The sequence below is a fragment of the Cyrtonyx montezumae genome, unplaced genomic scaffold, assembly GCF_038088225.1.
Source record: "Cyrtonyx montezumae isolate F1298 unplaced genomic scaffold, pur_monq_1.0 scaffold_9, whole genome shotgun sequence".
NCBI classification, from domain to species: domain Eukaryota; kingdom Metazoa; phylum Chordata; class Aves; order Galliformes; family Odontophoridae; genus Cyrtonyx; species Cyrtonyx montezumae.
Window position 1 is genome coordinate 2184737 of NW_027072100.1, and position 27123 is coordinate 2211859.

At 43.8% G+C, this 27123-nt stretch overlaps 1 protein-coding gene across 1 annotated transcript; it reads left to right on the top strand.

Annotated features, from left to right (window-relative positions):
- The first annotated feature begins 7 nt into the window (after positions 1-7).
- AHCY (adenosylhomocysteinase) lies at positions 8-26449 on the top strand. Its single transcript, XM_065754579.1, has 10 exons — positions 8-65; positions 1577-1767; positions 4647-4722; positions 6325-6477; positions 11418-11530; positions 13829-14036; positions 14879-14966; positions 15863-15980; positions 22412-22606; positions 25462-26449. The coding sequence occupies exons 1-10, from the start codon at positions 38-40 to the stop codon at positions 25591-25593; spliced, it is 1302 nt and encodes a 433-aa protein (XP_065610651.1). The 5' UTR covers positions 8-37; the 3' UTR covers positions 25594-26449.
- Positions 26450-27123: the final 674 nt, after the last annotated feature.

A 27123-nucleotide genomic window follows, 5' to 3' on the forward strand; every position in this document is an offset into this window, starting at 1 on the left:
GCCGCCGCCTCCTCTTCCCGCTCTCGCCGCCGCCGGCATGTCGGACAGGCTGCCCTACAAAGTGGGTGAGTGCGCACCGCCCGCCCGGTCCGGCCCCGCGGTGCTCCCGCCGCTCCCGGAGGAGCGGTGAGGGCGCGGGGCGGCGGGGCCGGGCCGAGCTGCTGCTGCGGCAGTGGGGTCGGTGGTGAGGCCGGGCCGCAGCGGGCCGCTCCGGGTCTCGGCTGAACGCGGCTGCCTGGGAGGGTGGCTGCGGCTCGGGGCCGGGGTGCGAGCGTGAAGCCGTCTCCGAGCTGCGGGAGCGGCCGCTGCCCGAGCACCGCCGGGACCGAGCGCGGCAAAGCCGATGCGCCCGGGGCTCTGCCCCCGGCGGGAGGCGGTGCGAGTGGGGAAAGCCCGGAACGACCGCCGCTCTGAAGAGCTGTGGGGCTTTGGAGGTTTAATAAAAATAAATAAAAAAAAAGACCATTCGTTTAAAAAAAAACAAAGCGTCGGGGCTGTGAACCCCGAATACTACGGGATATTTTTAAGCACGCTCTGGGAAGTCTGTGCAGCCTTACGAAGGGTGAGATTCAAGAACATCCCCTGCCCCGCTTCCCCGTTGTCATCACTGCTCCGGTGGCTGTCCGTCTCCTGGGCCTTTTTTCGCCTCTGTTGGGTGTAACGCCCAGGCACGTGGGCTTAATGCCCCCTGGGCATCGCTTTGGAATAAAATGCAATTAACATGTCTGCATGAAACCAGGCACGCTGACTCAGTGTGATCACTAGGTAGATGAAAGAAAGCTCTCTGACCGTGCTATTACTGAAACGACACTGTCCCGAGGCCCCTGGAAGAGCTGTCCGGGTGCTGGGGCGTTGGTGCTGGCTGGTGCTGCAGAGCAGTGTGCCTGCGTGCTGGCTGTCCAGCTGCTGTAGGTGAGGCTGGAGTTGGACCTGCTGCAGGTGCAGCGTTCTCCTCCTTGTGCTGTATACTGTTAGAAATCTCCTGTTTAATTTTTGGTGAACTTTTTTATGAAAGAGCTTTCTTGGAGAGGTAAAGTAGATTGTGACTAATGGTGCTTTGGAAGCTATCTTTGTGGAGCCACGGTGGGAGCCCTGCAGCTGGGGCCTTACTGGCAGATGGGACTGGGCTCAGTGCCCAACAGGGAGCGTGCTGTGTGTGTTCCCACTTGCAGAAGCCGTGACTTTACAGGCAATCCCTCCCCTGCGTGCAAGTCTTTCTATTGTGGAAGGAAGTCTCTGGAACTGTCAGAGACTTGGGCAGTATCTGCAGAAATGGGTGATTAAATTTGGGACTTAATGAATGGGCTCCAGGACTCCTGAGCAATAGGTTAATGTAGCTGTACTGGAGCTTTGTTGTTCTGTGGCTGTTTGATCTGAACTTGTTTAAAGGTCTATGCACTGTATTGCAAAAGCAGGGGGGTACGATGGTTGGGGCCCATTTTTCCCCAGCTCTATTTCCCAGCTGTTGCTTGGTGCTCGCTTCAGCTGTTGCAGCTGATGCCTATCCACAAGTGTGAGGAGGAATAGCAAGGCCTCTGCTATTTAAACTCTGACACCTGTCCTCCTTCTCTTGCAGCTGACATCAGCCTTGCGGACTGGGGTCGCAAGGCCATTGAGATTGCGGAGAATGAGATGCCGGGGCTGATGAAGATGCGGGAGATGTACGCTGCCTCGAAGCCGCTGAAAGGTGCGCGCATCGCCGGCTGCCTCCATATGACCGTGCAGACAGCGGTTCTCATAGAGACCCTTATAAAGCTGGGAGCTGAGGTAATGTCTCTCTGTGTCTCTCCTTCAGATTTCTCTTAAGTAATGCTCTGCCTGGGGCACTGCTTCAGTTTATATAACAATCGCAGGGGATCCTGTCAAATTTGTCTGCGTTTTTAGAAGAGACTGTGTTCTGCATGGATGGATTATCTCTTCTTCCCTTAAGCAAAAACCTCATCAGCTGTAATGCACAGCCCCTGGGATGCAGTATTTTTCTTTTCTCTGGACAAACTGCAGCTTCAAAAGTGCCAGTTCTGGACTGGGTTGCTGGCTTCAGCAGCTCTGTGGGCTGTGTGCAGCGCCCCGAGCAGTGGTGCTAGGAGCTGCTCCTGTGCACTGTGTTGTGCTTGGGCATGCAGTGTTGTTGTTGGTAATGCTGAAGCTCTGGAAACTGCCTGCAGGATGGATTAGCTTGTATTAAAAATTGCACTGAGCCCTCAAATTCAGCAGAAACTTATGAGGCTGTCTGAGAGTTCCAGCTTAGCCCTTCAGCCATGCAGAAAACACCTCAGAGGCAATGTGGTTGAATGATGGCAGGTGTGGACTCCACTGGCTTCACACTCACTGTGTGATTGTGGACCAATTACCCTGGTCCATCTTAAAGGCTCAGACACCTGTAAGCCCTCTACTGTGTCATGCCGTGTGCCTGTCTTGCAGAATGGAGCCCAAACATCATGGCTGAGTGATCACTGCACAGAGCATCTCAGCACAATCCAAATAGCTCATGTGCTGAGTGGGGAGTTCAGTGGTAGATTATGTTAAGCATGATTTGTGATGTGAAATTCCTTTGTCCTGAAGTTTAGCTGCATGCACCCTGGCTGCCCACAGATAGTCCTATATTGGTTCTGTGCCTGAGAATGATTAAAAGTATTGAGCCATGTAATGCTTACCCAGAGGCACTGGAAAAAGGGGAAGCTCCCTCCAATAGATAAAGAATTTCTTCCAAAAAAACCCCAAAAAGTGGAAATTATGGGGATAGATCTAGCCAGGATGCTGTGGCAGCATGTGCTGTTGTGTATGGAGACTGTCCTGGTCAGAGCTGTTGTGCTAGTGCAGTGCTGAGGGAGAACTTTGATGTGGATATAGTCCTGGCTTTGTGCCTACTATTACGTATGTAACTTTGTCCCTTCTCAGGATTTAAAAGCAAGCAGTGCTTGCTGAGTTCTCGGAAGCTGTTTGCTGTTCCTGTTTTTGCTGTATCCCAGAGTGGCTGGCTCAGGCAGCAGTTGTGTGCTTTCTTAAATACAGCTAAACTCCTTTAGTCTGAATGTGGCCCAAATTCAATGTCATATGGGATTCATCCAAGTCATTCAGGGAGGTCCCTTCAGTGATCTGGTTCCTCTAAGCATAAGCTAGGGCTGTGCCTTGAAGATGTCTGCTGTTGTGTTACCTTGGTGCTTGATTGTGAGCTCCTTTCTTGTCCTGATGCCTGCATGTTCAGCCTGCTTTGAGTTTGGATTCAGCCCACCACAGTGTGGGTGCCATGGGAGGGAGGAAAGTAACTGCAGTGGAACTATATCCTGTGTATCCCTTCCAGCCTCTTTTTGGGTGTGGTTTGGGGTGGTTGGAGCTAGATGATCGTCAAGGTCTCTTCCAACCCAAGCTGTTCTATAATAGTGAGGAAATAGCTCACTGCAATGTAATAGTCTTGGTATCCTTTCTTATGGTTAAACTGACAAAGGTGGAGTAAGTTCTGTTTGCCTTCAGTCTACGTAAGTTCTAAAATTCTAGCATTGCATTCTCTTCATAACCAGTGTGATGTGAGTGTTAGGCTCTGAACCCATCAGGTATACCAGTTATTCTTGGGTCTGTTCCATTACCACGGACTAGTGTTACGGGTCTGAGGATGCAATATAGACACACTCAATACAAACCACTTTTCAAGTGTAAGTGGTGTGTAGATATTTGGTATACTTCGAATTTCGTGATGTCTTCTGGTTTTCTCTCTACTGATATGGAGGGAAATCAGAAAAAGACAAGTGAGAAGGATGCATAGGTGTGTGCTCGTTCCAGGTCTGTTGTTACTAAAAAGTGTTGGTTGGGAAGACTCTCATGGGAGGAAACAGGGCTTGCTTCTGCAGCCATTGGTTTGAAATGTTAGTTCTTTAGACACTGGGATGAAGATCTGAAAGCAGGTTAAAGACTTGTGCCTGACTGCCTCCTTTCTCCTTAAGGTCTATTTTAAATCACTGTGCAGGTACCCACCTGCTGGTCAGCGCTATAAGGAGCAGAGCAAGAGCTCCAGTGTGTGGCTCCTGGTTACAGGGTGGACCTGGGAGCCACTATTGGGGAGCTCAGTGGGTGTGCAGGCCCTTTTTAATGCAACTCAGTGATGTTCTGTTGCTTTTCTAGGTGCCTGAGCCTAGTTATGAAATCTGTGGGAAGTGCTTAGCTCAGCTGGAAAAGCTTCCATGACTGGAGAACAGAGTGGGAGCTGTGGGAGCATAATCTCAAGAGAATGTCTGTTGGTAGTGTGCAGCGTTTCAGCTGCATTTCTGACTTTCTCAGGTGCCAGTTGGTGTATTGCTGCATGGCCTTATCCTTTACTGAAAATCTGAACTTCACTGATGAAAACTTTCTAAACCCATCGTACTGTGCTTTTCCTGAACATCTGTAGCTGAACATCTGGCTGGCTATCTGGCACAAGCTGTCATGAGTAAAGAGATGGCTGAATATGTGGCACAGCTGTAGCTCTGTTATCCTTCGACGTGGCACTATTCTCCTTGTCCTAGTCAAATACTTTAGTTTCCCTATTAATTTTGTTTAGGAAGGCAGGAATTTGCACTAATATACTTTTCTGCTCTTGTTCCTTTTTGTGTTCGAATAGAGTTCGTGATATCTCAGAACTTTGTTCAGCAAATAAAGCTTGAGTTGTTTTCCAGGTACAATGGTCAAGCTGCAACATTTTTTCCACTCAGGACCACGCTGCAGCTGCGATTGCAAAAGCTGGCATCCCTGGTAAGTTTTCTCTATTCTAATTTGGATTTGAATTGGGGTATAGAGCCTGTTCAAACTAAATCAAGCTCTTCTGAGTAAGCTTCAGGATAGAAATAACCTGTGGAAAGCCAGTGTCTGTTACAAAACAGGATGTTTGATTCAAGCTGCGTTGCTCCAGGCAGTGTAGCATGCCTGACAATGGCTGAGCAGGTGTTAGGCTACGCAAGAGCTGGGCTGTATGTTACCAATTTTAAGCCTGTTTGCTAAGATGATTAAGTGGGCTGGGTAATTAGAAATTGGTGTGTAGGTGTGTATAGACTGGTGTTTAGTCCTTTCCAGCAAGCTTGCTGAAAACAGGGTTTGGGGAAGAGTGTTAGTAGAGGCAAAATTTGTTTTCTGGCAGCCTAGTTCTTTGCTTTGGGAGGTGTCTTTAGCTACTGCGACAAGTTAGCTTTTGTGACAGGTCTTTCCCCGACTGTGATCCATTTTAAGTAACAGAAGAAAGTGATTCCTTCATTAGCTCCTGTGGTATTACTAGGTATGGGTATCACCTCCTGCCTGTGTCTAGCACGTGGTGTCGAAGAACCAGCAGCGACTTCCTAGGTCTAGATGTTAGGATATTGTGTCCCTCGCTGCTTTTAACACTCAAAACTCAACTGAAGAGCAGTCTGTGGGTGCAGTGTGTATCTGACCTTTTGGCTTCTACCTTTGGTATCCTTATTTGGTGGAACTTGCTCTTGTTGTTAATATTACACTTCACTTGGTGAACCTAGAGACGTGGGAGGAATGCTGATCCTTTGTAGACAGTGAAGGATACTGATGCACACTTGTGTAGAAAGGGCAGCTGCAGGGCTGGCTCTGTGGCTCAAAGCTGAGGTTTTTTGTGTAAGCAGCAGAAACACAGCTATTTATCAGGTGTCCAGTGCTAGGGCATGTAGGTCATGTGCTTAGTATGTTGGAGTAGCTGAGTACCAACAGGGCTTTAGCATAGGTACAAATTAAGCAGGTACAAATGCCTGGAAAGGCAGAAGTACTGATAGATATGTGTCAGTTGTTCAGGCATGTTGTTGGTAGTAGATGTACCAGTCTAGAAATATGCCCTGATAAGATCAGAGGGTGTCCAGCAGCATGGATTTTAGCACTGTGCCAGAAACTGGATTTTAAAGTTGCTGGAGAATTTCTGGTCTGGTGCTTTTGTTCATACTGAAATCTGGTGCATTTTTTCTGCTGTATTAGAAATGGTGTAGTTGTGTTTTCATTTGTTTGTATTAATATATCCTGTGGCTATTTGTAATTCCCAGTACCGTGGTGAATTAAGGGAGCAAGTGGGGCATTGTAGATGCAGGTCTGCTCTAGTTTACTTTGATTTTTCTCCCTTAATGTTTAATAATGAGGAGGGCAATGAAGTCTCAGTTTTGATCACGTTCATGAACAGAGGGAAAAATGATTTAACGTCTTCTCACTTCGAGATCTTGATCTTCTTTCCAATAAAGATGTCTCTTCTGGCCTGCAGGCACAGATAATCATCTGTTTGTCAGCTCTGTTGCTGAGTGCTGCTGATGAAATCTTCGTTTTGCTATTTGCTCAGTGAGAAATTAATTGTGTGTGTTTATTCCTGTGTAGTGTTCGCCTGGAAAGGAGAAACGGACGAGGAGTATTTGTGGTGCATTGAGCAGACCCTGTACTTCAAGGACGGGCAGCCCCTCAACATGATTTTGGATGATGGTGGAGATCTTACCAACCTAGTTCATACTAAATACCCACAGCTCTTGAAAGGTAACTTGCAGTTTTTGTCAGGTACAGTTCTACCGGGGAGGCCAGTTTCCCTCTTTTTTTGTGGGAATTCCCTGCCTTGCTAAAAGGTCTGTGGGAAGGTTGGAAAGGCATGTGCAAGCAGGCTATGGGTGTATCTGTGAAAACTGCTTACAGTGCAAGAGCAGAATCTCTTTCCTGTGTGAGCTGTTGTTTCCATTCTGCTTTGTAGTACTTACATTACACTGACTGTCCTTCTGGCCTTTATTCACAGTATCCTTTACCTGAATGACAAGTAGGGGTGCTGACCAGCCAAGAGCTTTCTGGAAATGGGCTGGGGTTTTAGAATTGCTTGATGTCTGTGTGCAATTAACATTTTTTAACATTGGTGCTTTTTTTTTTGTTCCCTGTCCTCTCAGTGTGCCTTTAGATCAACTCATGACAACCTGTAGGTTTTCTTGGAAAGGGGATGGTTTTCCACAGTACATGAATTGCAAGGTATTGACTTGTCTCATTTATCAGCAAAGGTGCTGATAGAGTCAGGGTTGGGACTGTTGCTTTGTTGATTATACCTTTGGTGTAAGCTAGTAAAATGGTATGGTGTTGCTAGCACATGTTATTTGTAAAAAAGACTTATCTAAGGGGAATTTGGCACAACTCGCAGTAGCAGGCTGATTTGTGCTGGGCAGCTGTGGCAGCAGCTTTGCTCTGCCAGACTCAGTCATATGTGCTGCTGCAAACCACAGAGGCCTATTGTTGCTGGAGGACATGTTTGATCTAGGATTTGGAGATAATTGGGTAGGCGTGTGGAGGGGAAACTAAACTGATTACTGTTGGGTGTTCTGCTTTTAATTCTTGGCCCTTACAGGTTGGGTTGCTGTAGAAACCTGCTGGATCAGCTTTTTTGAGCTGTACTGCTTTAACAGGGACAAATCAGAAGTAGTCAGGACATGGCTGTGTGAAGGAAAGATGCTGGGCTTCCTGCCCATCTGTGTGCTTGTATGGGTAGGGTGGCATGGAAAAGAGGAACCTGCTTCTGTATGACAAGCTTTGCTTTCTCTTTGACCCTCACCCTCATGTTCTCCAGCAGTGAACTGTAATGCAATGGAAATTGGTGTATGGCTCACCAGCAGCCTCTTTTACTTTCTTCTGGGTTGCCTCTGTGTGAATTTCATGACTTGTTGCTTTCCTGCCATTTATTGGCAAGGAATCTACAGCTAATCATGTCTCCCTGGAATTGTGACAGGCCCCAAATGCATTTTTCCATTACTTGTGTTCTGTTTAGCAGAGTTGTTCCCCAATCAAGTGCATGCAGCTCAATTTGTGTCTTTATTCCTGAGAATGCTTGCACTGAACTTTGCATACCTGCAGCCTTTTGTGTCCTCTTATTTGTCTTGCACTCCTGTTGTGCAAGGATCTAGCATGATATGTTCCAGCAGGACGGTGGCTGTCTCCTGTATTGGCATCCATCTCTGGTCTGCCATCCCAATTCAGAGGAGTGACTCTTCACCTGGGTTTTTGAAGGACCTAGATAACGTCATACTTGTCAACATTTCCCTTGCCATAATGTGTGCTATCTGCACTGACTGTAGTTGAGAAGCCTCCTTGCAGCAGTTCAGCAAATTGAGACTGATCTCTGTGGAAGGTGACAGAACTTGGTCTGGTTTATCACCCAGTCCCGTGGTTCTAAGGAGCAGAAAGGCTTCCAGAATGGGACCCTGTGAGTAGAGCTTTGATTGCACTTAAGATCTGCACTTGGCTCTTTGCTGTGGAGACTGATTCAAATAAACTGCACAGCAGCCATTTTTTTGTGCCTTGATAACTGTGGTTAATAAATTGTAAGGGGCAGTGGTGATATTTGAAAGTCACTGAAAATGAATTAATGTCACAGTCCACAGACTCCATTGTGGGAAGAGGAAGGAGAACAGCAATGTTAGAGCATGCACAGCATTTAGCGGGGCTGAACTGTGAGTGCAGGATGCTATTGTTCTCTCCAGAGACGTGGGGATAGCTGAGAAGTGAACAGAATGTTAGTGCATGGAGCTGAGCTAAGCACGGTGATGAACAGCAGTGTGTCATTTGCTATGTGAAGGTTGGGCAGGTTTCCTGACCTAATTTCGAAGGGAGCTGTCTTCCATGCTGCAGCCCTATGTAATCTATACAGAAGTTAGTTCAGTCCTAGTGTACGACCAGCAACTGAAAATAGGACTCTGTAGTGCATTCAAGTGTACTTGAAATAGGAGCAGTGTTCTGCTGCATGGAAATGCTCAGCAAGCTCCCCCTCACCCCTAAGCATGGCTGCCGTTAGAGGGCAGAATGGCCTTTGTGCTACTGCCTTGTTCTGCTAAGCTGAATGCTCTTAAAACCAAGATAAATAAAGGTAGGAAGATAAATAAAGGCAGGAAGGGAAGGACTTCTCTACTGAAGAAAGTCATCTGAACTCATGCATGGATCATTTCTGACATCTCTGCTAAAGAGTGTTGTTCAGAGAGTGCTGAGAAGATTGTATTGTTGGTGATCCACTAGGGCAGACTTGCTCATTGATCATGCAGGCCATACAGGAGTGTAAAGCAGGTCTGAATGTTCAGCAAGACTTCTTTGTATTGCTTCAACTTTTTTTTCCATGCTCTAGGCCCTTCTCTGTTCTGGAGTCATTAGGAAGTTGCTCAGGCCCTGAAATGAGGGGCTTCATTTGGCACAGTTTCAAGGTAGCTGGGACCAGCAGTGTATGTCAGCTGGGGGCAGGCAGGCTCGGGGGAGGGAAGCTGCTGAGGTACGTAACGCGAGGTTAATTTAGCACAGTTTAAAAGACAGTCTGCTAAGCCTCTCTTTAGCAGATGTCCAGAAGAGAGGGCAGTGTTCAACCTGAGATTTTTGCCATCACCTCCCAAAGGTTTCCTTTGAACTGGAGTGACTGTCGTTGATGGAGGCAGTTGCACTGGAAGAACGCTGCTCTGTGGAAAGGTGCTTTGTTTCACCACGCACCGGATGCCGTTCTTCAGATTGTCCTGCCCCCTACCACTGTGCCCTCAACGTGCCAAACGTGAGCTTAGCCGTCTCAGCACGTCACCAAGTGAGGAGCGCGGCGGTCGCGGGCTGTCCGTGCTGACAGACTGCTGCTGGGGACGCAGACGCGTCGCGTCACGGAACGCGCTCCCGCGCGGGGCGGCCGGAGGTGGCGGCGGTGTCGTGGGCGCGGCGCTAGGGGGCGCTGTCGCCCCGCGGCGGCTCCGGCCGCGCTGCCCGGGCCGGGCCGTGGAAGCCTCGAACTTGGAAGAGGGCTCGAACGGATTTTGTCTTTCTGACTTAATTCAGCTCTGCGGCCACAAGAAACCTCCCTGTGCCTGCAGGGCCCTGCGGTGTGCTATGTGCTTGGCCGGACCGGAACGCTTCAATCCCCATGGATTAACAGCCTGCGTTATGGTGGATTGTTGGTCCTGCGCCCTCCCCTTGGCTGCTGCTGGGGAGCGTGGCCTCTGCCAGCACTGCCCTCGTGGTGTGGGACAGGTCCTCTGGCATCTCTGCTTTGCTGTTTGTGAAGTGGGAAGGCTGAAGCACCGGGAGCTCGGTGGGTAGGCTGTGGATAAGTCTGTGTGGGAGCTGGTTAACGTGTTAAGGGAGAAGCACTGGGAAAAACAGCGTGGAAAGGATCTGTCTGTTCCTGCATACTGCCATAAGGGTGACCCTGGGCTCTCACCTTTTTCAGTTGATCTGAACGTTTTATGAATGCTGCTTTTTCCTTTAAGTTTTTCCTATTAAAATGCCTGTAAAATTGTTCTGCTTCCAAGCAGAACATCCCTTCAGTTTTATTCTGTGAGATCAGCTTCAGTGGTTGCTTGTCTGGAGTACCTTCTCCCAGCTCTCAGGTAAATGTCAAACTAAGTGTTCACTGTTTTCAAGTTTTCATGAACAAATCCAGATCAGCTCCTCCAAGTGTCATACGGACCTCTACACAGAGATATTGCTCTTGGTGGTGGTATCAGCTTGGTTTAGCAGAATTTCTCTATTTTCCCACACCACTTCATACAGTGACAAATTAGTTGACTTGTAGTGTGCTTTCAGATCTTAAAGAACAAACTCAGTCCCCATAACCTCTGCAATGGAAATGCAGCTCAACTGCATAGGTGAATTTCAGGTTTATTGATTGTCACAAATCATCACTGCTTTTTTTGTGCAGATGGGCTTTGAGCAGCATTCTGAATACTTAGGTATAGCAATTAGACAATTTGCTTGCAGTGAGATATTACTTAAATGGTAGTGGGGAGAAATATCTAGACTTCATACCATGTATGGTTTGAATGGTGAGCAGGGATGTGTTTACAGATTTGGCTTTTGGGTGTTATTTGAAGTGAGGTTACTTTGTGACAGTTACTGTCATATCAAGGTCATGTTCCTTATCTGATGTTTCTGAATTTTCTGAATATCGGAATTTTCATATAGTTAATGCCTAAATTTGGAGTGTGTAGAGAATATTTAATCAGAGCTGCAGCTGATTACTGACAGCAGGATCGAGAATTATGAACTGAATTTGATTTTTTTTCTCAGCTGCTTCAAGTACTTTAGACTTAAGCTTGTTTATCTCTCATCTCCTTTCAAGCCACCTTGCCAGTGTGGAACAGGCTTTAGAGACATCACTTAAGTGTGAACATCCAAACTCTGCGGTTTGCTCCATTTATGAGAAAATAGATTAGTGCTATCTTTCCTGATCTTCTGATCTAGAACTGTCCCTTTCTATTTTTTCAGAGATTACTTTATCCTCCTACTTCAATAGCTGTGTGGGTGAAAATTTATTTGAAACTTCAAAGTACCAGTTGAGGATTCAGATGAGGGTTCTGATGTTGTCCCTGCTTCCTGCAAAGATTTTTATAACTTAAGCCTCTGAAAGATGCTGCTGCCACTTGGATCTGTTGGTTTGCAGTGGCATTCAATCCAACCAAAGATAAATCATTTTACTCTGCCCATAGGAATTCGAGGTATTTCAGAAGAGACAACCACTGGAGTTCACAACCTGTACAAGATGAAGGCCAGTGGGACCCTGAAGGTGCCAGCTATCAATGTTAATGACTCTGTCACCAAGGTACTGTAGTTAAAGCACTTATGCTATGTTGTGCTAACTGGTTTGGTGCTGGTATGTTGTTATTCCCCTGTCACGCTCCAATATAAAGGAGGGAGACAAGATTCTTTGATTATGTGTATACCTGACACAAAGGGGGTGGAGTGGTTCTTCCAAAGAGATTTCTCCCTCAGGGAAGTCTCTTCTTCAAAGTCTTTGGTTTAGTGATGCCAAGAAAACCTACCGAGCAACTTGACACACTAATGAGTTATGTCAAGCAGCTGTTACCCCCCGTTACAGTGCTGGGTACCTGGAGGATAGCTGCACCAAACGTGCACACAAAAGATAGAAACAAGTACATATTTAAAGGTATAGCACATGCATATTCATCACATTCCAAACTCTGATTATTGAGGGGATTAAACCTAAGGGTCAACTTTGCTGTAAATTTTTCAAACTTGAAGGGGGAGAGCTCCTCATTATTCCTGAAGAGAGAGACATCTGTTTGGTTATCTTTCTGGGACAACAGGATGTCCATCCTGCTTTCTTACTGACAGGTTTATTAGTTTGATTTATGCCCACCCCTATTTCTAAGTTTTGTTCTCAGTTTGTGTAACACATCTGGCCCAACAGATAAATCAGCAGGGAGTAGCAGCTTCGGTGCCATGTACAAGTATTATTGTCCTTTGCAGTGATCAGCTTCTCGAAGCCATACCCTGAAAAAGACTCCTTGCCCCTATTTCTGCTTATCTTTTCAACCATAAACAGAGACATTGAGGTGCCGTGACAACCATCGAGGTGATTTGCAGTTGTCAATTAGAGTCTTATAGCCAGAAAGGCCTCGTGAAGCAAGCTCTGAGACAGCAAAAGTAAAAACAGTTTCTGTCCTTCACGTCCCCTGCAAGTATTCTTTCTCTTGCTGAGATATTCTAGATGTGGAACTGAACAGGTTTTCAGCATATCTCTGAAGTGAGTCCATGATGTCTCTGGTGTGACATGTCATTGTAAATATCCCATTTTTAGAATGTTCAGGGCTTGTTTGTGTGCACGGATGTGCGTTATTTCTTTCACACTTTAATAATACAAAGACATCTCTGGAAATTGTAGTTAGACTACAGGGAGTTTGTCAAATAACAGGTCATCACTGCATGGCTTAAAGCCACAGGCAACTAACAGCTGCAAAACAGAGTGAGTGACCTGCATGAGTTTGTGGTGGGAAAAGATATTTCTGCAAGCAACAATTGCTAAGGATAGAGGAGAAAGTGTTTATATCCCGTTTAGCTGTATTTCTGCTTCCCATGACAAGTCCCGGTGAACTGAAGAAAGAGAAAGGAATGGTGTTGAGAGTGATGATGATTTTGAATGCAGATGAATTATAGTGGGTTTTTTAGGTGTGCATGATGCTTATGTATCCAGATGTTTTTAGAACAAGTCTCTAGGTGCTTGTTGAGTCACTGTGTTGTTCCGTTCCAAACAGTTTTCATAGTGAAACAATGTGGTAATGGTTCCTGCCAGTAGTTTGCCTGGGAAAAATGGCACTTTAAAGCACAAACTGTTTGAGTGCAGTTTGGCTGTTTAATACTTCAAGACTAACCTCAGTCTCAAATGTGACCCTATTGGGAATGGCATTTCTCAATGGGGTTGTCTGCTTTCTCTGCAAATTGTTGTTTGAAGGCTGTCTTGTCTCTGTTCAGAGGTGCGTCTGGCATCTTTTTTCCATAGCTAGTGGGCTGAAAATCAGTTGATTTTGAAAGTTCCTATGCATCCTTTTCACCTAAATCTTTGCCTCCTGCACATTAACTGCTAACACTGTTTAGTAGATTTGGAAATTCAGATGTTTCTAAAAAAGCCTTTGAAATGGACTTGAATTGAACTGACTTCATTCTAGTGCCAGACAAGTGCTTATTTTCAAGCACTGTTGAGGATTTGTTCAGTAAAAGATTTGTATGAGCTGTGGTTATGGACTTTCAGGAAGACATGCAACTGCATGACAGATATTGCTCTTCCAGTTTGGTGTTTTGACTCTGTGCCAGCTTCCTATGGTACTAGTAGGAGAGATTTCCTTTATTTTCATTTATTTTATGTATGAAATGTTTCTCACCAGGGCCATGCTGAAGCCTGTATGTGGCATTACTATATAGGTTGAAAATGGATAAGTGAAAAACATCAAGCCAAATTATCTTCTCATCCCTCACCGTAGTTAATGTTTAGCTGACTGCATCCTGATTGTGTATGCATGCATAAATCCATTTTGCTTCTCCAAGGAGATTTTACTTGAGTGAATTTTACTCTGTTCTAAAACTGCTCCTATTTCTTCTTCAGAGCAAATTTGATAACCTTTATGGTTGCCGGGAGTCCCTCATTGATGGTATCAAGCGTGCAACAGATGTCATGATTGCTGGAAAAGTAGCAGTGGTGGCAGGTTATGGTGATGTGGGCAAAGGCTGCGCTCAGGCCCTGCGGAGCTTTGGAGCAAGAGTCATCATCACTGAAATTGATCCCATCAATGCACTGCAGGCAGCTATGGAAGGTGAGAATGGAACATACAGAAATTACTGTGTCCGAAGAGGGTATTACTGTGTTGATGTAGAGCAGTAAATGATAGTCAAGAAATTTTCAGTGGGTTTCCGCCTCTGTGTTGTTGAGGTGATGCTCCCTTTGTTTAACTGAGCACGCAGCAAACTCCTTCCTTACAGCTTCTGTTGTTGTAGACCTTGAAGATATGTTTGGAGTCAAAGATAAAAATACAATAGTTGGGGAAGCCCTCTATTTCATAATGCTGTACATCTGGTTTTGAATGAGTTAATTATCTTCAAGTTGAGCAACTCTACCTTCAGTGTAGGTTGAGACTTCACTAGAGTATTTGCACAGAACAGCAGACCTTGTATTTGTTGGACACTTTTGTAGGTTTATGCCACTCTGCCTTTCCAATGTGAAGCTGTGCTTGCAGCACACTCTCAAAGCTATACTCCAACTATTCTGTGGCTGCTTCATTTTGCTCTTTTTAGTACCAGTTTATTCCATTTGTATTCATACGTGATTGGAACCTGCAGGTACACTGTGGATGCATTTTCCTTGTCAAACAAGCCCTGAATCTAATCTAAGAGCTGTGGCAGACACTACACCTTTGGTTGCAGGGCATTGGATGCATAGATAACTCACAGTAGTGAGGGACACATTTTTGTGCTGCCTTGATATTTAGTGTAAGGAAAGTACATCCACTAACATGCATTCTCCATAGATTAAACATTGGCATAACCTTCTATTACTCATAATTTTTTCTCTGTGCTTCACTCAGTATAGCAGCCCATTTTTGAACAATATCTGGTGATTGGGTTGGGGGATAATTATTTTTTTTCCTCTCATTTTCAGGTTATGAAGTTACTACAATGGAGGAGGCTTGCAAGGAAGGCAATATCTTTGTTACAACTACTGGCTGCACTGACATTGTTCAGGGCAGGTATGATCTAGCCATTTGCTTCAGTGAAAACACACTGGTGCAGTTAAATTTTTATATAGTCATAACTTGCCAGCAATGTCATGAGGGATAGAATTAATTTAATGAGGAATTGGGACTTCAGTTTTTCTGCTCTGTTGGATGCTGCTACGTTGCATTTATTCCTGTCTTACAGTGCTGGAGAAACAAATGGCATAGAGACTTTAAGAAAATGAGAGGGTGGGCCTGAACGCTGTTATTAATTGTTAATTCTGTTATTTTGAATTCTGTTGATAAATGTGAACAGAAGGAGAGGTAGGTGAAGATTGAAAGTGATTCCATGTGTGAATACACACAACAATCTTGAAACTAATCCGTTCTCCATAAACTACCCTGCAGGTTTTTTATTATCACTCCTTAAATTTCAGTTTATAGTCCCTCCGCACTGACTCATTTCTGTGTTTGCCGTTAGGGTTGTATGTGTTGTAGTGCAAGGTCAGATTAAGTGGGAGGAGGTGAAGCTGTTAGTCTCTGGAGATGTGAAGCTGCTGGAAACTAAGGTAATGGAGAAAGAGATTCATTCCATGTAGGAAAGAGCAGAGTAGCTGCAGATATTTTAGTAGCGACCAACTAAAAAAGTTAGTTTAACTTTCTGTGCTGGAATAACAATTTATCTTCAGTAATCTCCTCCACCCTTAAAAATCCTTTTCTAGAAGCATTTTCCAGTAGGTTTTGCATGTCTAGAAGATCACGAAGACCCATGCATCATGTCTGTGAAAATCAACTGCAGTCAGCGGTCCAGGAACTCTTCATTTCTCCTTGAGCAAAGCTAGGGACCAAAGCATCTCCTGGATTTGGAGAAGGAATATTTCCTTGGTGCTGAATCAACTTCTGATACAACTTTTTTTTTCTTCCCTCAGGCACTTTGAGCAGATGAAGGATGATGCCATAGTGTGTAATATTGGTCATTTTGATGTGGAAGTTGATGCAAAGTGGCTGAATGAAAATGCAGTAGAGGTGGTAAATGTTAAACCTCAGGTGAGACAGCCCTTGTAGAAGGCATTCTGTTAGAAAGAACTGATAGTAAGTCAGTATCTACTGCCAGAATGAGTGGCATTTCTCTTCAGATGCTTCTATTCTTTACATTCTAGCTTTTATTATTATTTTTAATTTTGTTTTTGGGAAGCCAGGTTTGCTCTACGGTAATCTTAATGCAAATTGTTCCAGACTAAAAGGGCAAGAGAGTACAAGCTGCATGTAATAGTCTTTTATTGATATTAAAGCAACTGGTTCCAACAAGTGCCTGGGACCTGACAAGAGGTGCCTAGTATGGATCCATCTTTGTGAATTCTCACTTTCTGGGCAAACAGGAGCCTATTCCGTAGTGATGTTCTCATAGCTGATTGCATCAAATTCGTTCCTTACAGGAGGTCAACCTTAATATTTGGGGAATGGATGAGGTATGAAAATGTGCCTTTTTATAGCCACCATCTGAAATTAATGCCATAACTCAATTAAAAAAAAAAAAAGCTAGATGATGAATGCAGAACAGACCATTAAAGACCTTATAAAACTTCTTGGGAACAGAGCCTGTGGATTCCCTGGTGGCTGATCTCAATTTCCTCAAAGGAAGCTGCTTGCTCATGTAGCTGTGCTGTACCAGAATAGTCTTGGACCTAATGCAGAGTGCTAGTGTTATAATGAATCTCAGGGGAATGTGTTCTGGGATTCTGTCCGGATTTGAAATTTTCACACCTTTGTTTTCAAAGCATTTTTTGTTTTGAAATTAAATCCTCAGGAAAGCCTCTGTGGAGCTCTGCCAAATTCAGGCTTCTCATTCAGACTCAGTGGCTTCATTTTAGAAACCTGTGGAGACCAGAAGTCTGTGTGTGGGCAGAGAAAGGCAGGATGTTTTATCCTTGCTCAGCTTGCATTCTCACCATGTATTTACTTCAAACTGTGGCTATAGTCACACAGGAAAGCAGAGATCTAAAAAAGTCAACTTTTCAGCTGTGTCCTTAAACAGAGAAACAACACTAAATTTAAACTTTTTTGTTATAGCGCAGCCATTGAGGGAGAACATAACCAGGCTCTTTTTAACTTGGTGTAGAACTTCTGGTTACCTCTTGAAGAGGTAACTTTTGCTCACAGTGGGATTCTGGGACAGGTTTATTACTTTTTTTTTTTAACCACATCTAGGTGTATGTCTTAGTAGGTCTGTCTTTCCAGTTTTCATAACCCTCCTGTGGCTTATTGGCCACCCACACCAAACTTGCTGAGCAGCTGTGAGAGTCTTTTCAGTGTCATGTTTGTTGTTAAAGCAGTAAGTGTGGATTGAACTAAGTATGAGGTTGCGCTCTCAAGTTCTCACTATGTTTGTGCCTGCTCTTGCCCATGACCTTAGTGTGGAGCTGACTTCATCTTACCTTCTGTCCTAGAAAATCTGTAGCTAAGTGCTTGCTTTTGGATAGCTCAGGTTTTAAAAGGTTTTAAAATTGGGACTGTTTATAAACATTGTCAAAGGCTAAAATGGATGTTAATGTGGGAACATACAAACTACCTGCCCATACCATTGAGTGTGACTCTTAAAAGTCCATGTGAAAAATTGAATGTTAGTGCTGGAGGAAGCAGCAGTTCCTGTTCTTGTGAGAACCAGGCCTGTCACAAACATATTAGGTGCCCTGAACAATGAGATACAGTGTAATCCAAGACATGAAAACTATTAAAAGCGTTTGGTTCAAAACAAATGTTTTAGTTTTAAAAGGTTGGAGAAGGGTCAAAGTGGTCCATATGGTTTAATGCTGAAAACTTACCTCCTTCCTATCCTCAGTCTCTCTGTTACGTTCTGTAAAGCATTGCTATTGCAAGCAGGAGGTTCAGAGTGACCCAAAGAAGGTACCTGTTAATACAGGATGTTGTCCAGGGTGCTGTAGGTGACACAAAATAAAATACACATGTAAAAATACTTTAGGCTAAAGTTTGTATATATTAAAAAACAACAACAACAGCAAGTCCATCCATGAATGGACCACCTCTGTTTCAGCTTGATCTAGAGGTAGATGTAGGTGAGAGGATTTATTGGGAAATTGGCTTTTGTTGTGTTCTTCCTTATCTATCTACTGCTTACGGATGGAGATGAGATATAACTTTGTGTTTAGGAACAAGGAAATATCCTGCAGCTTCATTCCCTCACAATGGTGTGGGAATTCATCTGCACTGGAGCTAGAATTGGTGGATCTGGTGAGTGGCAACTAAGTCCATGGGAAGGGTATTGGAACTAGATAGTCTTTAAGGTCCCTTCCAACCTAAGCCATTCTACAGTTCTGTGATGGATGTGCTCCTTAAATGAATTGGAGCACAGCCCTGGCTTAAGTCATGGACTGAGAAGTGTTCAAACACATGCACGGAATGATAGAATGACTTAGGTTGGAAGGGGCTTCTAAGATCATCAGGCCCCCACCTTCCTGCTATCATCTGGCTGCCTCCACCCCCCAGCTTAGGCTGGTTGGGGCCCCATCCATAGCCTCAGGCACCTCCAGGGATGTGGTGCCCACAGTTCTGGGCTGCACTGCCTCTGGGTAAAGAACTTCTCCCTCACATCTAACCTACATCTCCCTCTTTAAACTAAAAGCCGTTCTCCCTTGTCCTATCACTATCGAAACATGTAAAAAGTCACTTCCCCTCCTGCTTATAAGATCCCCTCAGGTATAGGAATGCTGCAATGAAGTCTCCCCAGAGCCTTCTCTTCTCCAAGTTTAACAAGTCCAACTACCTCAACCTTTCTTCATAGGAGAGGTTCTCCAGCCCTCTGATTATATTCACGACCTTCTTCTGGAACCACTCCAGCAGCTCCACGTCCTTCTTGTGCTGGGGCCCCAGACCTGGATGCACTGAGAGCAGGGGAGGACAGTCCCCTCTCTGCCTGCTGCCCCTGCTCTGTTGATGCAGCCCAGGCTGCAGTTTGCCTTCCAGGCTGTGAGCACACACTGCTGGCTCATGCCCAGCTTTTCATCCACCAAAAAAAAAAATTTCCCCCTCACCTCCCACTAGTTATGCAATTGAGTTTCCTGCATTTGGGGAAATCATAGGAGTCAGCACACCTGGAGTGCTTGTAAATGAGCCTTGCTGTGGGAAAACCACTTTCCTGATCATGGTGTCCTCCCCGCTAGGTAAATGTCTTGTCCCTAGTCTTAAAGGGGGCCTCAAGCAGAGGACAGTTCCTGTGGTAAAGATGTGACATTAGCACTAGCCCTTAGAAATCTTTCATTTCAAGTGAGGTGACCCACATCCTTTTGTAATACCAAGTACTGCCTCTTTAAATATGATTTTTTACTAATACTTGGCAGTATTTTCTATATCCTGTAGCAAGGAGGGGAATGTAAAGCAAGAGCAAAAAAGTCTGTGATCCAAACCTCCTATGAAGACATCTGTCTCTTGATCTTGAGGATTAATACCAGAGCTGAGTGCCTTGTTGCTAGATGTCAGCTAGAGGTAAAGTGCAATTGTGAAACAGAGTCCAACCTTGTAATTTTCAGTACCATATGGTCCCTATTTACAAGTGATGAGCTGGCAGAAGAAATCTTTAATATTTGGGAAAGGAAAATGTCTTAATGCGCCATTCTGACTCATGTGTTGCTTTCAAAGGAAAAGGAGAAAATAGGCTTATTCCTGAGAAGCTAGTAAGTTGCTTTGAGTATCTGCTTGCACTTGTAGTCTCCCTCAGCTGCGTTCTGGTATTGGAGTAATGTGTAGCATGAATTCAGCTCTTGAGGAGAAGGAAAGGTCAGGGTAGGAATGATGAGCTTTGGCTCTGCAAATAAGTCATTTATTGCAAAGCAACCAGAAGGGCCAGAGTAAGCTAAATGCAGATGGGGGAAGAGAGGAGGTCTTTATATCAATATGGAGATGAACTTAACAGTTGTGTAACTTGAACTTTAATTCTCTAGTAGTTTACTGAGCTTGTAAATTAACTGGTTTGTCTGTCCGTAGCTGAAGCTTGTTTTCACAGTACTGACTCAGAGACCGTTACTTTCTTTCCATACAAAGACATTAATAACATGCATTTTTCCACACTGCCTTGTGCATTCAATCATTTATGTCAGCAAATGACCAAAGGTGTGTGGTTCTGTACACCAGCCAGCAGCTGTCTGGGGATTTGTTTGGTCAGTACATGGCTATGGTATCTTGACCCTTAAAGCACCAGATTCAAACAGTGAAACTTAATTGTAGCAGTATTACAATTAAATGAAACTTAATTATAGCCATAAACAGTGTTTACTCTCAGCAATGTTGTTGTAGTTTTCAGGTGTTTTTTTTTTAGCATTCTGATTTGTCTGCTTCCTTCTTTGTTTTCTTTCTCCCTTCCATAGTCTTCTAATGGTGCAAGTGGTATTTTTTGGGTGAACTGGGTACTGTCAGTAGTCCATCCACACTGGAGAATTAGCATCCATAAGAAATATACTGCCCAGTGAAAAAAAAATTCTGGCTAACCTTGCCTTGCTGTACTGCTCTTGAGCAGGAGAAATATAGTAATAATACAGTATAATATAGTAATCTGTATTATACAAACCCCAGAAATAGAGTTGGGGGAAGGTAAATAGAGGCCCAGATCTCCTCTGAAGGTGAAGTATCTGTTCTAGTATAACGATCGTTGCTAGTTTAAATTGTCACATCTGTACTACTGAACTGAATAAATGAATTTTTTTTTTTTGGAAGGCAGTGTTGTTAAAAATAAAACTGAGGTCAGCATAGCTTTTAATAAGTTCATAATAAGTTCATAAGTTCGTAAGGTTGGAAAGGACCTATAAGATCATCTAGTCCAACCACCCTCCTATCACTATCTCTACCCAACTACTAAATTAAGTCCTTTAGCACCTCATCTAAACGCTTCTTGAACAGCGCTAGGGATGGTGCCTCAACCACCTCCTTAGGCAGGCCATTCCAGTGCCTGACCACTCTTTCAGAAAAGAAAATCTGTATGTTAAAGAAGAGATAATCTGTATGTTAATCTGTATGTTAAAGCTGTAAGAACAAAATTAAGTGGCTTGCTTATTGCTTCATATTCCCTTTTGAGACATACAGATACAGCTGTAGGAAAGGAACCCTTTTAAGTCTTGCACTGTGAGATGCACATAGATGCTATGACAGAAGAGTTTATCTGAAACGTTGTTAACCTTTAACAAAGTTTACTGTTACCTTTTCAGTCTTTTCCAAGGTTTAGTATGCTTCCACATGCTTGATATAACGGGTGAACAACAAATACCAGGGACTAATGAACTTTCTTAAAACTTATGGTCCAGATTGTCATTTCATTTTAGACTTTATTATTTAATATAACAACTTTTCTCACCCTTGCCTGCACTCTGCATAGAGCCAGCAACTGGCAGAAAAGAGAAGCCAAGCTAGCATAGGCACTGCAGAATTCCAGTCTGGCCCAGACAGTTGAGGTGTGCATGAAGTGACAGTTTCCTGAACTTTGGGACTCTTGTGTAACTGAGCACCCGTATCCTGTGTCCTGAGACCTAATGTTGTTTGCCTGATCACTTGTCCTCAGCACAGCCTGAAAATCAGCCTGAATGAAGATTGAGTCTTTCTCACAGAGCAGAGGGGATGTGCCAGAGTCTAGAACAGCTGTTTATTTTACCAGTTCTTTTCAGCTATGCATGTAGCCTGATTTGCTTGATAAGTGCATAGATCCTCTTGCATTTTGACTCTGGGACTTGTCTTGCTCTCAGCTGGGCCTGGCATCATCATGGGAGGCAAGCTGTCATACCACAAGAGTTTTCAGGTGTCCTAGTGCTAAGGAGTTGTTAGATGTCTACAGCAGCCTGTCCCTGGGAGACAAACTGTGCATACCTTGACTGTAAATCGAGGCTTTGCTGAAGTGGGAGGATTCCCTGGGGAGTAACTTCAGAAGACTGAGCAAAATCTGGCCCTTACCTATGTATTAAGTGCGAGTGCTCTGGGCTGTTTCACGCAGAGGTGCTGCTTCTCCTGTATCTCCACACCAGTTGTTGTAATTGTGTATGTGGATTACATCTTACTGCAGGCAGTGTGTTCCCTGCCACAGACACCTGAGATGATACACTTGTGAAAGAACCAGAAGAATAGGATAAATGATTACATGTGAAGTAGATGCTAAGATCCATGTTGTGTGAAGTCCAGAGCAGTTACAGCCTTTACCAAACTCTGGCTGGGAATTGTGTGAAGCATTGTAATTGTAGTGGAAATCTGCATTGTAAACCCATTGCTAAACTGTTGATGTGGGAAGGGATCCCACAGAGTTTTGTGTGACTTCTGTGGAGATTCAAGACCTGTCTGAATGCCGACTTGTGCAACCTATTGTAGAGTACTGTTTTAGATGGGGATTGGACTCAGTGATCTCTTGAGGTGCTTTCTAACCCCTGTGATTCTGTGATTTAAAATGCTGTTTGTGTTCCTCACCTTTCACTGCTCTTTTCCCCACCCAGGTGGATCGCTATAAATTGAGGAATGGCCGTCATATTATACTGCTAGCAGAAGGCAGGCTGGTCAATTTGGGCTGTGCCATGGGTCACCCTAGTTTCGTTATGAGCAACTCCTTCACCAACCAGGTGCTGGCACAGATTGAGCTGTGGACAAATAGTGACAAGTACTCTGTTGGAGTCCATTTCCTGCCAAAGAAGGTGAGTTAGGATAGCAGAAAAGTGCAAGCTTATAGGGAAAACAACTTCATACATGATGATACAGTTTTTTGTTTGTGCTTGTGTTCATTTTCCTACTGAATGTCATTGCAAAGAACTTCCTTTGGGTTTTTTTTCCCCTTGACCTGCAGCTCTCTACTAAGGTGCTGGGAAAGCCTTTGCTGTCTGAGGATAGTCAGGAAGCTCCTTCCTGAAGGGTTGAAGGTGGAGTGGAACGAGGAATCTTCACTGTGGTTGAGAGAATCTGGGTCCCATTTGCACCTGAGCAGAGCTTATCACAATCTGGTCCTGATAGCTTCGCAAAATATTAATGACACAAATTCCCTCGTGCTTCCCTTTAATCTTATCTGTGGATTCTTTGCTCTTGGAGAAATCTGGTTCGCGTCATAACTTGCAAATTCCTTTATAAAACTAACCTGGTTTTAATTTTCCAAAACAAGCATGAGAATTTGAGTTGGTCATTGAAAAGGATACTGATGTTAAATCCCATTGCTTTGAAATAGAACCAGGTGTGAGACTAAATGTGAAAGTACTTTTCATCTGGGAAGTATAAAGCGTATGCTTGGGCTTATTTATGAAGTGTTTGCTGAAAAACTTAAGCTTCCCAAACTGTCCATTAACAATCAAGCAAGTTGTACCAGGAATATGATGCAAGAGTTGGTCAGCCAGCTCTCTGACACAGTCACCTTCAGAGAAAAATCGTTGTTAACAATTCTCAGAAAAAAGAGAGCCCAGTGTTGCTAATAGAATATGGCTTCATACACTTCCAGAACAACAGTTTTTAATAATCATACTTGAACTGAAAGTGAGAAACAATGCCCAGATCTGTTACTCACAAATGGAGTTGCATGTTTGTGCAGCGTATGGCAGTGATGTGTTCAGGTTCATGTGCTGTGACAAAGTGCTCTTCACCCACTGTGCTCCACAGATAATTTCAATGAATAAAGCTGTCTTTTTGTCAGAGCCAACAAAACATGGATGGAAGAGCTTTCTTCCCTGGTTTTGGGCTAGTGCCTTTCCTTGTTTTGCATAGTAGCTTTGAGATCTAAATGTAAACTTAAGAAGTGCCAAGTACCTTACGTTGTGTTGTCTTTTCAAGACTATCCCTTTGGTGATTAGCTATTACAAACATGCCTGCATTTCTGCAATGTGTTTTCCTGGAAATTTGAGGCAAACTGTTATATCTGCATTCCTGGTTTCAAATCTGTCCTTCCTTATGCTCAGGTTCCTGATTCTAAGTGTGCAGTAGGTAAGAATATCAGTTTCCTTTCTGTAAATCGTGAAGTCCATAAGCTGAAGCAACTGTGAAACAGCTTCTCTGCTGCAGTTTGAGAAGCTGATTTGGGAAATACTGGTGACTCAGTAACAGTTCCTTTTCAAGTAGATCTAATCTTACTCAGTTGTGCTGGAAACGCACCTGTCAGTTCTTAATATATCACTACAGTTCAACCAGATACGTATTTAATTTTTAATCTTAATTTTCTTCTGGCATGATCTACTAAGCTTACATACTTGTTTCCCATTCTAAACACCATCCCTCCAGCTAGGTTTTCTTTCTTGAATTTCTTAAGTAGTATCCTATAGCTTTCATGGTTTGCTTCTATGTTCTTCAACCACTTCATCTATTGTTTTTAATCATTTGGATTGTATATCCTTGCCCTTGTTGGTTCTCACAGTTGTTGGCAGTTCCACGTCACTCTGAACAGGTTGAGCTGTACTGAATTATTTGCCACAAGTGTAATTTTTTATCTTAATATGTTTGTTATGATAGGGTTCCTTTACTTTCTTGTTGGCACACTCCTGTGTAGGATGTGCTGGTTCACACGTGCTGGAGATCTAGTACTTGCTTGCTTTGTTGATGTCATGATCATCTATATTGCAACACTTACATGCATTTGATTATCTTAGAGGAGATATCGCCAGGTTTTTTTCCTCTGTTGCTGCAATTTAGACTTATCTTGTATCTCTTTTTCCTTAGCAGTGGCTGTTCATGTCTTGCAGGAATTGCAGATGATGTGATAACTTATTACATGCAGCTCATCCCTTCCCAGTGCTGTCCTGTCTCCTTGAATAACTTTCATGGCTTTGCCTTCCTGTTTGACTTGGCAGCAAGTTTGCCATGTTACTGTCTGTTTTCAGACTCTTTTGTACTTCTTGTGGTACTTAAATACCTTCTAACTTTCTGGTTGTTTCCCTTGAGTTTGCATGGCTGTCTGACACTCCTGGAATAAAGAAAAGCTCAGAAAGTGGGGTATGAAGTGTTTCCATGTACTTGCCTATCTTGGCTTTAATATTCATGAAGACCATGACAATAGATAATAATGTTCTTGATGAATTAGTCATTCTTGAATGAATATTCCTAACACTCACACCTCAGAGACAATATACCTGGAAGGGAGATGTATTAGTTCTTTCGTGTGTATTAGAATTTCTCTAAAATATTAAGGTGATAGTCTAGAATGTCCAAGCCCAGGTGTTTTCATAGCATAAACACGACTGGGGTTTTCTGTTCTACCAAATTTGGCATCTATGTATAGATAGATAGTTCCTGAAGAACTACCTGTGGATGGATGTGAATGTGTAATTGGAATTGAAATGGGCTTGGTTATCTATTTGTTTGTCTCATACTTTTGAGGGAGTCAAATTCAGTTGGGATTTTCCATCTGAGGGTGGTTCTGTGCTCAAGGTAGATGCTTCTGCACTCAAGCAGTTGTTGTATGCTGTCAAGAAAAGAGCTGTGTCGATCTGTAAAATTCTCCTTGGTTTTCAGGTGTTAATTTTTCAGTGTCAGCTATGACCTGGACTGAATATTCTTGTTTCAATGCTTTGTTTTCCAGCTGGATGAAGCTGTGGCTGCTGCTCATCTGGACAAGCTGTGTGTGAAGCTGACAAAACTGAGTGAGAAGCAGGCCAAATACCTCGGCCTGTCAAAGGATGGGCCCTTCAAGCCAGACCACTACCGGTACTGAGCAGGTGGCAGTATTCAAAGACCAAAGTGCAGGGATGCAACCTTCCAAAGCTCTAGTGTGTGCTGGGTTTCTGAGAACCAGCCCTTCACCATCATCCTCTCAGTGCTGCAGAACTTACCAGTGGAGCTTCAGGGTCTTTTTTTTTATTTTATTTTTTATTTTTATAACAAAGAAGATCACCCTGGCTCTTGGAATTGGAATTGATTACTTAGCTAAATTCACAGTGAAAAGGATCCTATGCAACTTTAATTGGCTCCTAATGTCCCAATTAGAGACAGACAAAAGAGAATACTAGATTAAATGTCTGCTCTTGTCAAACATGTGGCCAGCTGTTTAAACAGACTTATCTATGAAATACAGAACAGTTTCTGCAGAGGGATGCTTTCTGCCATGCTCTATTGGAGTTAGCTGTTGGAATTAGAATTCTGTTTCAAGGCTGGAGGTGTCTCCATGAAGATGCACTAACTGAAATATATTCTGTGAAACTGGGGGAACTGAGGAGTATTTCTGCAGGTTGCTTGATCTGCCTCCTGTAGAATCAATGTGATCCTTGGTGTTCTCTCTGGATTAATCTATTCAGTGGTTTTAATCAGAACCAAGACCCTTCTATGCTACTTCCACAGTAACAATAGTAGGGGTGTGAGGCAACGGTGACTTACTTTAGCAGTCTTCTAGTGCTGTTGGATGGCTGAAGAAGCCACTGAGGGGATGGTTGGGTTTAGGGATCTTGACTGGTCCTATGAAAACGTCAGCAGTACACTTTTACCCCAGGTTGATTTTCAGAGTTGTCATGTCTGCTGTATCTTTTCTGTCACTGACTCAAAGTGCTTTTATTAAAGATGTGACTGTGGCCTGACTTGTTTTATGTAGTAAGATGCTTTGGACTTTGCCGTGAATCTATTTGGTCCTGTGTATTCACTGAGTCAATGAAAATTTCTTGTGTATCCACTTGTGGTTTCTTGGCAAAAGCCAGTGCTGTGGCTAGCCCATGTCATCCTTGAGATGCAAATTGCTGTTCCTGAAGTTATTTAGTTATATTTGAAAGGCTGTGAGTGTTACAAGACAAGGGGGGTGGGGTGGGGGGGGAGGAGGAGGGAATGGGGGACAAAAGAATGCAAACAAACAAAGGAAACAAACCCTCACACCTCTGCCTGTACAGATTCATCTCCGTATGCCATGAAATACCTCTTTCCACTGCCCCTTTCAGTCAGTGTTATACAGCAGGCTGAATGTAAGAAAATGAGAAATTGGATAGGATGTATTAAAAAAAAAAAAAACCTCCACCAAAAAACAAGAGCTGAAATGCTTTGAGATTCATTTTCCAGCAGTAAGTGTTAGTAAGCAATTAAAACAGATGGTATGGAGCATGAACTGTGGGTAAGTTTAAAAAAAAAACCACACAAATGTTGCTTGGTATGCAGCTTGCTATATTACTTTCCATTCTGCAAATAATCTATTGTCAGCCTCGGGAGAGCATTGGTTTTAACTGAGTTTGGGTCTCTCAAAGATAGCCACAACAACGAATCCATA